The sequence below is a fragment of the Vicia villosa genome, linkage group LG1, assembly GCF_029867415.1.
Source record: "Vicia villosa cultivar HV-30 ecotype Madison, WI linkage group LG1, Vvil1.0, whole genome shotgun sequence".
NCBI lineage: Eukaryota > Viridiplantae > Streptophyta > Magnoliopsida > Fabales > Fabaceae > Vicia > Vicia villosa.
The window spans coordinates 220,339,945-220,353,848 of NC_081180.1; the positions used below are offsets into that span (position 1 = coordinate 220,339,945).

The 13,904-nt window shown below is 36.6% G+C and overlaps 1 protein-coding gene across 1 annotated transcript; it reads right to left on the reverse strand.

The window, feature by feature from the left end:
* Window positions 1-11,999: 11,999 nt before the first annotated feature.
* On the reverse strand, window positions 12,000-13,378 carry LOC131595232 (zingipain-2-like). Its single transcript, XM_058867533.1, has 3 exons — window positions 13,209-13,378; window positions 12,660-13,129; window positions 12,000-12,583 (listed from the first exon to the last, which is right to left on the reverse strand). The coding sequence occupies exons 1-3, from the start codon at window positions 13,376-13,378 to the stop codon at window positions 12,000-12,002; spliced, it is 1,224 nt and encodes a 407-aa protein (XP_058723516.1).
* Window positions 13,379-13,904: the final 526 nt, after the last annotated feature.

A 13,904-nucleotide genomic window follows, 5' to 3' on the forward strand; every position in this document is an offset into this window, starting at 1 on the left:
TAATCGAGGATGCTCAAAGACAAGAAAGCTCAGGCAAAGGATCAATCAATACAAGGATTAGTCCCTAATACAATCATGGGGCCCAAGGACTTCATTTTTCTCATCTATGATTGATTAGACATCCAGTCATCTGAGTACAGGTTTACTCAGGTCACCAAACTAGGGTTTTGAGCCTATTAAGGACTGAAATCAGGGATCACCTTTGGGAAACCCTAAAAAGCCCCAGGGGATCATTCAAAGACATCAATCATCTTCAAATAACTCATATGACAAGATCCACTGGACATTACACCTCAGTTCAGAGTCTACAGTCATCATTGTCCTCTGGTCGACAATTAGGGTTTTTGACCTAATTCACCAAGATAGTTGACTTTTAATCAGGGCATGAATCCAAAACTCAAGACATGATTCAAGAGTCTCTACTACCTCAATATAATCCATTTACATCATTCATTTGAGGAGAAGATCTTGATTCTACACAAAAGTCCAAAATCTCACCTTACCAGGAAAAAGTCAACTGTATGGGATCACCATTGACTTTTGAGATTTTTGGTCAAACCATGACTTTTAAGGATCAATATCATCAATATATGGATAATAAAGTCATTTGACCAAAGAAATTCAAAGAAATTCATCAAGGAGCAAAAAGTCGGGAATTAGGGTTTTTTAAGGCATGGTGAGAACTCAAAATTTCACCTACACAACTCAAAAAACTTCCAACATGAAAGTTGTAGATCTTGCAAAATAAAACAACATCTTACAAAGGAACTTTTTTCAAAAGATCAATCATTTAAGAGTTTTGGAAATTTTGGAGTTTTAGGTCATAAACACTTAGAAATTTTTCTAAGTGTTTTAACTTAGTTTTCTTCCAACTTTGGCCTCATTTTTCACAAATTTGCCAAAGGATTCTGAAGAAACTCCAAACTAATGATTTGAAGTAGATGTTTAGGGCTTTCCAAATTGTTTTCAACCTTCTCCAAATTCAATTTGAGCTAGGAGTTATGCTTGTTCAAAGTTGGCCTCATGAAGTAAAATTATAGGTCATGTACAATTTGAAACTTTGCAATTTTGTGCATTTTGCTTCACTAAGTGATGCTACACGACCTCTAATGCATCTGAAACCATACCATACATCAATTTCCATCATTGCATAAGGATTAGAGAAGATTCCCAAAAACAAAGGCATGTGATTATGTAATGATTGCATTTTTGAATTTATGACAAATTGGTGATTCATCAAAGGAATCTTCTCCCAACCAATTGGAGCTCATTTCTGCAGCCATTTGGTCCCCTAAGATCAAGCAAAACCGAGGGCTAGGGAGTGGTATCAAAGAGCTCATCATTGCACTTGGAATATTCTTTGAATTCCTTCATGGCTAAGAAACCAAACTCACTACACTAAGCAAGCTTACTATGATCAATTGCTCTGAACCAATTGCCTATAAATAGAGGCCTCTTTCTCATTCAGAAACCACACCAAAGCAACAGAATTCTTGCTTTCTCTTTTCTTTCTTCATACTTAGTTTTTTCAAAGGTCCTTTGGCAAGAAGACTCGGATTCTTCAAACCAAAGCTCTCTCTTTGAAAATAAGTATTCAAACACATTGAGGGAGGCATTTGGAGGTGATCCAAACCTCTGGAACACTGCTGGGCGTGGAGAATCATCATCTCCACCTCTCATTTGGAGCACTTGCAGTTGGAGGACCACAGAACAATTCAGGAGGTTTCAAGCCAAGCCAATCATCCAGGCACACTCCTCAGGTCATAGTGAAGCTAACCAGATGGCTGCAGCTCATCTGTAACTCCAAATTCAACAACCTCCATATTCACTTGAAGCTGAAATCGAGGGAGGTCCATAGAACAATTCAGAAGGATTCAGGCTACAATAAGCATCCAGTTAGCATCATTGAGTCTCAGAGAAGCTATTGAGATCATTCATTCAAGCCCAGGTGGTCTCTATCATCCTCACGACCTCCATTTTCAGAGGTAAGTTTCTGAACCTCACTTCTCTAATTTAAGTACTCTTTGTAAAATAGCTCGATTCTATCTTGTTCAGCATCATCAGAGGATTGAAAACCCTCTATCATCATCCATTTATCTTTTAGTATAGTCATTTAATTTGATTTTGAAATTTTAGGGTTCTTCACGATTTCTGGTAAATTAGTTAGATGTAGTTAATATTAATTCATGTTAGTTACATATTTAGAATCGTGAGTGAATTTAGAGCAAGTTTCATGTTTACATCATTGCAAATGGTTGAGAGTTGAGAGAGTTCAGAAATTTGAATTGATGGAGCTTGAGGTTGAAGACGAAGATGGAGGGTGGCGCCATTTTTCAAATCTCTGAGCGAAGTTTGTTTTATTTTCAATGATAGGCGTTTCCTTAACGAATGAATAACTTGCCCTAGTGGCCACACATGCGCTCTTAGTCTCCTCATGCCCAAGGTCTGGGGTTCGAATCCCCCTCGCCTCAGACCTTTTGATTTTATTTTCTTTTTTCCACTCTATGCACTAGACAACACACATATTGCAATGAAATGCCCTCTATAACACCATGCGCGCGTTGGCTGGTTGGTGTGTGTTTTTATTGTTGGCTTCAAGGGCGTGGGTTCAAACCATGGTGAGGCCAAAATATTTTTTTTATCACTTTTTCTTTTCATTTTCTTCACAACTTCACATAATTAATTCACTTATCAAATTAAATCATTTTCACTTCATTTTTCACACACTTTTTATTTAACATATCTATTTTGTGAATAATCAAAAAAATCATAAAAACATTATTTATTTCATGTATTTTTATTAGGTTTAAAATAGTATGTTTTAGGTATTTTCTTAAATACTTTAATACATATTTTCACTTTGTTTTAACCTAAATCATTTTGTAAATAAAGTTTATGATAAAACCCTAATTGTTTAGGTCTTAATTAAGTAAAAAATCTTTATTTTTACTTTGATTAAGTTGACTTTTGTCAATTCTCAAAACTGTTTTCAATCTCCAAATAAATCAAATGATTAGGGTTTTCAAACAACAAAACCTTGTATCATTCAAAATCATTTTCAATTGCTTTTACACCAGTACTGTAAAGTACTGGGCCTCTAATAGAGTGTAAGTCCCAAAAACCTTCTCTTCTTAGCTTGTTTTCAAAAACTGTATTTTCAAAATCTTCTTTCTGTTTTCAAAACATTCTTCTGGTATTTGAAGGGCATTATTCCCGGTGAAACTCTTCAGATACCTATGTGACCTTTGTCCATCTTCACTTCTTCTGTTTTCAAAAAAACCCTTAACTATTTATCATATATATATTCAACTGTTATCCACCAATTACTGTTGAGGCTCTGTACATACTTCTTCAATGGCCTCCACTCCATCCAGGTTAGGCTTTACAAGCTTTCAATTTACAGTCTTTATTTAAATTACTGTCAAATATAAACTGTGCATATATATATATTAGTTTAGAACTACGTTTGAGTATAAACCCTAGGACAGTTAAACTATATATATATTATAGGAATATGGCCTAGGATTGAGAATGTCTTCCCGGTGAAGGCTCTTTCCTAATTAGAGATCTGTAGTTCAAACCCCCAAGATGAATTATTCCCGGTGAAACATCTTGGTAAAAACCTTAGAATCCAAATAATAGGACACATCCACCCAAAGAGGAATTATTCCCGGTGAAACCTCTTATCCATTTGCTTAGAGCCAAAATAAGTTCAAAACCACATAGCTTTCTCTTGTGCTATAACAAGGACCCTCGATTAGCCTCCTCTTGGGCTTTGTACAAGGACCCACAGGCTTCTTAAAAGCATTTCCAGCTTCCTCTTGAGCTTGTATACAAGGACCCATCAGGTTTCTTATAAACATAGGAACAGGTCTTTAGCCACCTTTTAGCCTACCCTGGTGAGTTTCTTCCAATTTAAACCAGACTTTAAACAAGCTAAGTTTGTCTCAATTTTGCATTGAGTACACCTTTTGGAATGAGAGACATGGACAGTCTCTGTCACCCTTATCTTCATCAATCTTCCTTAGCAGAGTCTAGGATCCATGCTTTGGGTCATCCTCAGCATTGAGTCAGCCTTCATCTTAGGCTTTAAACAAGAAGTCTCCATTAGATAATCTTTCTGCCATTCATTTTCAACAAAATCCCTGGAAAGGGTTAGCCTCCAAAGTCAATTAAAATCAACCTCCATTTCAATAAATCCCTGGAAAGGGTTAGCTTCCACACATTCTTTCATTTTTAATACAAACCCCTGGAAAGGGTTAGCCTCCAAAGTCAATTAATAAAAATGTCAAAAACCAAAGATTCATTTCTCTTAGGAGATAATTTCCCCAAAAGAGTCAAAACCCCTGGAAAGGGTCAGCCTCCAAAAAACATGATAAAGTCAGTCTTTTAACAGACAAATTCACCAGCTGAGTCAAAATCCCTGGAAAGGGTTAGCTTCCAAAGAAAAACAGTCTTTTAATAAATAAAACCTCCTCAGTAGAGTCAAAACCAACAAAAACAGTTAGCCTCAACCTTGGGCTTCATACAAGGCACCCAAACAATAAAACTCCCCTATCAAGAGTCAGCCTCAACCTTGGGCATTGTACAAGGCAGATAATAGAGTCTCCCCAGTGAGTTATTCATCATTCAGTAGCCACAACCTTGGGCTTTGTACAAGGCAGATAAACCATATTTTCATGTGTCAAAGATTCCTAACACCTAGGATCTTTTCCCCATAGAGTCATCCATACTCAATTCATTTATTTAAGAGTCTGCCACAACCTTGGGCTTTGTACAAGGCAGAAAATAATGTTTTCCCTAGCTAGAGTTAGCCACAACCTTGGGCTTTGTACAAGGCACATAAAATAGAGTCATTCATTCAATTATCCTCAACAGTTAGCCACAACCTTGGGCTTTGTACAAGGCACACAAATAGAGTCTCCCTAAGTAGAGTCAGCCTCAATTCTGGGCTTTGTACAGAACACAAAAATACCCTGTAATTAATCCCCAGTGGAGTCATCTCCCAGAGTCAATAATATTAATTAATCAATCAAAAAGCCTCAAGCTTGGGCCTCATACAAGCCAGCTAAAGTCAAATCTTTTATACAGTAGATAGACATAGCTTATCTCTATAGAGAGATATTTTTACTACTCTACCACATTCAAACAAACAAACATTTCAATTTCAATTTCAATCAAAGTCTCCCATTTAGGACTCTGAAAGACATGCTCTGGCACATCCCCAGACTTGTACACTTTCCCTAATTTGGACGAGCATCTTTCTTTCATTTAAGAGGCATCTGACTGGCATACTTGCACACACAAGTAAGGTCCCCCTCTTGAATGAAATGAATCCAGGTATTCTGTCACTCCTTTAAATGTTTGTGGTAGAATAGTACAAATACCTCTCTGTAAAGATGATTTCATGTCACTTTATTGTAAACAGAGATTTAATTCCAAGCTTCAACCTTGAGCTTCAAGCAAGGCACAAAAAAAAACAATTAATTTCCCTAGTTAGTTCCCCGAACTACATTAAGCTCTGACTTCCACTAGGGATATGTAGGCATGAGGTTCACAAGGAATCTCAGCGAGCTAATAAAATACCAAAAATAGTCAGTCTGTCTATCTGTCTGTCTTTCTTTAATCAATTCAACTCTCTCTCCTAACACAAAGGAGAAACTTTCCCAATCATTAGCAGCAAACACAATCACAAATGACACAGAGAAGGTTCCTGTAGAGTACTACAGATATGTAGGGTGTTTAAACACTTCCCTATGTATAACCGACCCCCCGGACTCCAGAATTTCTAGTCTAGGTGAAATCCCCACACTTAGCAAACTCCTAGGGTTTAGTTGAGATCTTTTTTCCCCTTTCCTACTCGTAGGACCAATAAGAAAGTTCGTGTGATATCGTAGGAAGAACTGAAATAAAATTCATCCCACCACGGGCGCATTCTCCTTCCAAATTTCGCGTGAAGGGTTTAGCGTGCCGTCCTCCCAAGTGAAACGGGGGGGTAAAAGAAAACGACACCACACTTTCTTGGACTACAAATTAAGCAACTCAAAAATGAAATCTTTATCAATCAATCCAAATATTGTAAAGAATTATTGAAGAAGTTTGATATGGATAATTGTAAAGAAATGAATACTCCAATGGGCTCCGGTACATATGTTGATCAAGATGAATCCGGTACTCCAATTGATATTACTAAGTATCGAGGTATGATTGGTTCTTTATTGTATTTGACGGCAAGCCGTCCTGACATAATGTTCAGTGTGTGTCTTTGTGCTCGCTTTCAAGCAAATCCAAAGGAATCACATCTTATGGCGGTTAAAAGGATCATGAAGTATCTAAAAGGAACGACCAACGTTGGCTTATGGTATCCTAAAGGTAGTGTTTGCAAATTAATTGGTTATTCTGACGCGGATTATGCAGGATGTAAAACTGATCGTAAAAGCACAAGTGGTACTTGTCACATTCTTGGAAATGCATTAGTATCATGGGCTTGTAAAAAGCAAGCATGTGTTGCTCTTAGCACGGCCGAAGCGGAATACATAGCAGCGGGTAGTTGTTGTGCACAAATTCTTTGGCTTAAGCAACAACTTCGTGACTACGGACTTGATCTCGAATGCATTCCTCTTCGATGCGACAATACAAGTGCTATAAATATTACAAAAAATCCGGTCATGCATTCAAGAACCAAACACATAGACATTCGACATAATTTTCTCCGAGACCATGTCCTTCAAGGACATGTCGAAGTAACTTTTGTAGATACTCATAATCAACTTGCAGATATCTTCACCAAGCCTCTCCCAAAATAATCGTTTTACAAAATTCGACGAGAGCTTGGAATTTTAGATGAAGGTGATGTTTAAATGTGTTCTTCATTATCATAAATCAAAGGTACACATTTCTAACATTTTATGTGTCAAAAAGTGCTTTATGAATGTTTATATATTATATCTTGATGTTTATGTATGCTATATATGCCTTCCTTTTCATAAAATTAAAGTTTTTGGACTTTTTCTGTCCAGGAACCGGTTCCCATGTAGGGAGGAACCGATTCCCCATAGTAAAAACCAGAGGCAATGTTTTTGTGTGTCTCAGGAACCGGTTCCCATGTAGGGACGAACCGGTTCCCACGTAGTTTTTTTTCCAGATTTTTACTTATCTTGTTAGCTGTCACGTGTGTGTTTATGTGGTTGTTATTGTTTTGTTATTTTTCTTTTTATTTATTACACTTCAATATATATTATATCTCTTAACACCACACAATTACTCTCATTTACTCTCATTCAACATTCATCTTCATCTTCTCCAAAACCTTCCACCTCCATTGTCAAACTCTATTAAAACTCCATTATCTCACCATAACTCTCAAAATTAAATTACCCATTATCTCAAAACTCTATATAATCCTCCACTCTTTCACATATCTCACTTAAATCATCTTCTACTTTCCAAATCCAAATATCCCAAACCAAAACCCTAACTCTCAACCATGGCACCAAGAGCTACAAGGAATGCAAAAGGGAAGAACAAGGTTGGTGAAACAAGTGAGGAGCCTCAAGAGATTCATCCAACTGTCAAGAGTCGGAGACTCACCTTCAACACCCGTAGTCGGAATCTCCTTCCGGCAAAGTACGGTAACCTCCCTGACTTTCCTAATCACAGTTTCAATTTTCCGGCTAGGCTAGCAAATGCAGGGGTAGCTAATTTTGTGCTTGACCATGGTGATTATTACCCGGATTTGGTTAGAGAATTTTACCATAACCTTAAGATAGTGACCGATGATTTCACTTTGTTGTCTGAAGTTTCAAGAAAAGAAATATGTTTAGATGTTGAGGAATTCGGGAAAGTGTTAGGAATTCCATATAAGGGTTTAGTGCTCCTTCAAGGTAACATTCAAGAAGATTGGCTACCATATAGCAAGATTGATGTTTTTGTTGATATGTGCCGACCTACTCAACGTGATACGGTTCGCCAACAACTTGCTACCAAGTTCAACATGTTTGGTTTAAGTTTATCGGTAAGTGATAGGATGCTCCATCTTATCATTGCTTATGTTTTGTTTCCAAAGAATTCTAACCATTCCAGGATCAATGAGTTTGAATTGATGGTCTTGGTTGCTCTAAGACGTGGCATTGAAGTGAATTGGGCTCTTTCAATTATGCGCCACATGCAACTTATGGCTTCTCTTAAAGGAGGCTTACCATATGCAAGGGCAATTTCTCACATTGTTCGGAATACCGGTGTCCTCCTCCAAAGGGAACCGAAGAAGACTATGTATGAACAAGAGTGTGCTATCACCACCGCAACCGCTCTTAAGAATACCGAAATTGTTACGGATCGTGAAGGTAGATTCTTTTACAAAATTGACTTTGAGCCAACCGTGCCACAATTCCCTCAACCTCCCGAAGGTGGCTATACAATGGAGATGATGTTCAACAAGCTTTGCTCCATTCAAACCTCCATTGATAACAACAAGCGGGAAAACAACTATGAGCATAATCTTATGAGGAGACAAATGCGTGAAATTCAACGCACTTAACGGTGCATCTTGGCCCATTATGAAGAAGAAGAAGGAAGTGAAGAGGAAGATGAACAAGATGATGATGATGAAGAGAAAATGAATGAAAGTGATTAATTATATTTTAATTTCTATGTTATGTTTTAATTGTTCGTTTTTATATCTATGCTTTCTAGACATTGTTCTATTTATGTTTTGTGATGTTTAGGATCATTTATTTGTGTTTTATGTTGTAAACGTAACAAACTACGTATCGTATCGTTTATGTGTGTTATGTTTATTTCAAATTGTGTTATGTTTATGTTTCATATCTATTCTTTCTTTTTCCCCATCCTTTTTGATAATAACAAAGGGGGAGAAGAATATGCATGTGTTTTGTTGTTGTTTTGTTTCAAAGAAAAATGCAGGCCATTGTTAAAAAATATCAAATGAACTCATCACCATAAATCAAAGAAGAAATCATGGATTTAGGGGGAGTCTCTAACATAGGGGGAGCCTTGCATTGTTCAACATAGTTTCAAAGCACAAAACAACTTTTTCAAAAACATTTCAAGACTTGGTTGTCATCATCAAAAAGGGGGAGAATGTAATTGCAAGCTTCTCAAGCATATTTTGTTTTGATGAAGACAATATGGACATCAAGCTTTCATAAAAGGATGTGCAAAAAGTATTTCAAATCTTAAAGCAAATATACATCATTTCAAAGTCTTGAAGAATTTGTGAAGATTCAAAATCGAGCTAAAGCGTCAAAGGTATAAACAATACTCACTTTGACATATAATTGTTCACAAATACATTTCCATGCATATCATAAACATACTACAAGTTTCATACTTTAAAAGTTCATTTAAAACCTTTTTCAAAAGTAAAATCTCAAAATAAGGTTTTAGGAACCGGGTTGTCCTTATGGGGGAACCGGTTCCCAGCATTATGCATTTTCTCAATTCTGTGTTTTACTACTAGGAACCGGGTTATCCCTAGGTGGGAACCGGTTCCCAAGTTCAAAATTCAAATAATTCTGCTATAACGTTCAGCAGGAACCGGGTTGTCCCAGGCAGGAACCGGTTCCTACTGAACCAGTGTGTTTTTCCATTGCATGATTTCATTCAAACGAATTTGTGTTCTTACCAATTGATCATTGCATTGCTTCATGGAAAAATAACCTTTCAAAGAGGTGTTTAACACATTATATATACTACATCTTTCATAATCATTAAACACCTTCTTCATTAACAATTCATAAACTATATATTCTTCATCTTTCAATATTTCCAAGTGTTCATCAAATCATCATCTTCAAGTGAAACTTTTTATACACATTTTCATTGAGAAATTATTCAAAGTTTCATGCATACATTGTGAACACTTATATTCATTTTGAGAATTGTTTACTTGAAGAAGAAGATCAATCCAAGATTGATATTGCTCTCCATACTTCATCTAAAAACTCTTGTATAAATTCAAAGAATATTTTTTCCTTACTATCCAGGATTGTTGGAAGTAAGTGGTGTGTTTGAAGAGGATTGTTCTTCATTCACATTAGTGTTGATTGATCTTAAAGGTGTTAAGAACCTTTGATCACCCTATAGGTTAGATAGTAGGCATAGGCTTGTACAATCATTCTAACTATAGTGAAATCTCTTTCATGTTTGAAAGGGGACTGGAGTACTCTCGGATTGTGAGGGGAACCAGTATATATCGTTGTGTTCTTTACCTTTCCGCATTTTACCGCTTTCATCACCATTACCAAGAAAAAGATAGGAACCATCCAAAACCTTCAAACACTTAAACAAAAATTGTTAGAAGTATTCTCATTAAACCAATTAAATTTTGAAAACCTAATTCACCCCCCCCCCCTCTTAGGCATATCTGATACTTACATGTTTGTGAAGAGTGAATATATTTACATTCCTGATAAGTTATTTCTCTTCTAAGAATGTGTTTATTCTTTTAATGTCTATATCTTTGTTTACTTTTTTCTTATTCGATCCAAAGTTCGAAACCGTAGAAACTCTTGAATGGCATCTCTCCATCTCTGAGGACGATAATGCCCGGATCAATATTTCCAAATCTTTTGTTGCTTGCACTATAATGCATTCAACATTGCATCTTATGATCACAACATGGAACCTGACTCAATGGTTAAGCTTTTAAGCTGTGAAGTGAAGGGCGTGGGTTCAACACTCACCAAAATTATCAAGGTACTCACTCTCTTTTCCAACTCTTTTACTTTTTACTTAGTATTGTTAAAGCTTTGCACCCCTCCTTGTTTTAAAAATGGTTTTGTATTGTTAAAGCTCAACCTTCTTAAATTAAGTCTTGGTTTTGTATTGTTAAAGCTCAACCACCACTCTTTTAAATACCCTTGCCTTGTATTGTTAAAGCTTGACACCTTTTAAAATATGTTAAGTATTGTTAATGTTTAACATTTTTAAAACTCGTTGAGTATTGTTAAAGCTCGACACCCAAAAAGATTTTGTCACTTGGCTTTTTATTTTCCTTTTAAGGGGAACTACAAAAGCTCTGACTTCCCTATTGTTAAAGGGATATGTAGGCCTAAGATGCGATGTCTTACCGAGCTCACTTTTAAAAATCTTCTTTTCTCATCCTCACATCTATTTAAACAAAACACATAAACATTTTACAATAACAATAATAACAAATATATATTCAAAGAGGTACCTACGGAGTACCGTACATGTGAGGGGGGCTAATATTTTCTCCTTGCATAACCAACCCCCCAGGGTTTTATTTCTCTCTTTTTCCCATTTTCTTTGGAAACAATAAAGCGCATTGGAAACTCTACTAAAATGTCTGAGCTAAGTAAATCAATGACTCTAGTCTCAAAATTTCACCGTTACACTTATTTTTGTGAAAAATATTTGATATTGTTGAAAGATGAACAAAGAGATGTCAGAGTGTTGTTGTCTTCTAATTTTCTTTCCAAATCATCTCAACTTCACTTAATGTACATTTTACTATTACCCTTTTCTAAGTTTTCATGTAGCTCTATTAACGGAGAAGACGAAATAGAGAAAGAGGAAGATGAACAGTAAAATAGATTGCATTGATTGATGAAATAAAGTGGTTACAAGTAGTTTATATAATGTATCAATTTTATTACACTAACAAACTAACTACCATGCAACTATTATTGAGTGAGATGCAGTACATGCTACATATCATGCACATGCAACCTTCTTAATCTCATCTTCTTCATCTATATTTAAAAATACCTTTCTGTTCAAAGTTGTCTTGCATGCTAATGAAATGTATTCAAACTCTAGAGCATTATAATAATAAATATGTTTCTTTGATTTATATAAATAAGATTAATTTCATCACAATAGAAGCACAAATACGAAGAAGCCAAGAGCTTCAGAAAAAGGAAAATTTGGACAAAACTACAACACTTATAGTTACTTATAATTACTTATAGCAACGCAACAAGAACTAATACTGTGAAATTCATTTGAAAGTATTACTATATAGTGGGATAAGAAGCATGGGCAGCAATGCCACATTGACCTATAGGGTCACCATTTTCCCTCAACACCCTCATGTACCCTCCTTCACCCCAATCTTTACCCCATTGATTCTTAATCAAACAATACTTTGTTCCATCTCCCGTTACTCCATAACCAATTGCGGTAACTGCATGGTTGAAGGATGCTCCACATGTTCCTGAATATATCCCTTCCTTGTATAAATGAAATTCATTACCAACTTTGATCCCAACTGATACTGGTTGTTGTACTACAGCTTGTAGTAGTTGTTGTTCATCATTAGCAGGTACATCTACAAAACTAGTTATTTGAGTTGCGGTTGTCATCTGATCATTTATTTGGCATGTTTGTTGAACTTCTTGGTATGGATAATCAGCTTCACTAACGATACCATTGGTTTGTATTATAGATTGGAAGGCAGTATCCATATAACCCCCACCACACCTTAGGCTCTGTTGATCACAGTCAAGCAATTGTTGCTCTGACAATGAAATCAAGTTACCGGTTTTGATTTTCGTAATACCTTCTACAGCTGCCACAGCTGAAAATGCCCAACAAAATCCTACAACACATATTTAATAATATCAAAAGATGAAGATTAGTTCCTTAATATGAAAAACAATTTTTATGTAACTTACCACAGTTGCCTTGGTTCTTAACATCAGTGACAGCTCCTTGTTCTCTCCAGTCAAAATTTGTTGGAACATCATCATTAACATCGAACAGTACTGCATTTGACCTCAACTTGGAGGAAGAAAGTTGGTTTGGAATCTTAATTCCGGTATGTGAAGCAATAAACTCTTTACTAGTCAAATCAGAATATGGATTTAGGCCAAGCTTGTAACTCTTGTTACCAGCATTGTTAAATTTTTCTATGTATTCCAAATTTTCTTTAAATATTTGTAAGCGTTTCTCCATTTTGACACTATCTTTGTATGTGCGTCCGTGTTTGATCATCCATTGCTGATGTTTTTCAGCAACGGATGATTCATTGAGTGTGCGAGACATGGCTGTGTAAGCACATGCCCACAAGATCATGATACAATGTGGAGGACGAGAAATTGCTTGCAACCAAACTTGACAACTTGATGCTTGATGGCAAGAAGCTCTTTGCAAATTTACCAAGGTATCAAAGAGGTGTGAAAGTCTCGACTGGTACTTTTTCGAAGGGGCGTAATGTGACATACAGAGACAACGGTGGCAAAGGCGTATACGGCGGTGGAGGCTTTGGTTCTGGCAAGATTGACAACCGCTCTTTTGCAGAGGTGGCGTCAAACCGTAGGGCAGCTGAGTCAAGATTCGGAGGCAACGCAGCTCTTAAATCCTTTGTGGTGAAAGCTGAGTCAGAGGATCTCATTCGTTATGGGGGAGCTTTTGATGGAACTATGAAGAATCCAGCCATGGCGCCGATGTTAAAAAATCTGTTCATTGAAGAGGAGATTTTTACCATCAGGGTGACTTTGTTGGGTCCAAACTTGTGCCTGCTTGAAGACCTGATTATTGGGGAGGTTGAAATTTTCTTAGAAGAATGTAGAGTCTGGTGGGAAGAATGGTTTAGCAGTATTAGGGCATGGTGTTCCAATGATGTTGATTTGGAAAGATTAACATGGCTGAAGATTTCGGGCTTGCCTTGTCATGCTTGGGGAGTGAATACCTTCAAGATCATTGCAGAATCTTATGGATCTTTCATTAAATGTAGTGATCAAACAATCACACGGGTTAAGATGGATGAAGCAAAGTGTCTTATCAAAACAAAGATCGGGGTTTCGATCGATGAAGAGTGTGTAGTCACTGTGGAAGGAGAATCATTCAAGTGTTTTCTGAAGGAGGAGGAGTTTGCTCTCGGCACCATGGCTTCCCTGAAAAGGGAAAGAGAGGAGGAG

Coding starts and splice junctions, on each gene's coding strand:
- LOC131595232 (XM_058867533.1), bottom strand. CDS start 13,378: ATGAGATCCTCTGACTCAGCTTTCACCACAAAGGATTTAAGAGCTGCG. Junction 13,130..13,208: donor CCTTTGCCACCGTTGTCTCT/GTATGTCACATT, acceptor AAATTTGCAAAG/AGCTTCTTGCCATCAAGCAT. Junction 12,584..12,659: donor TAAGAACCAAGGCAACTGTG/GTAAGTTACATA, acceptor TATGTGTTGTAG/GATTTTGTTGGGCATTTTCA.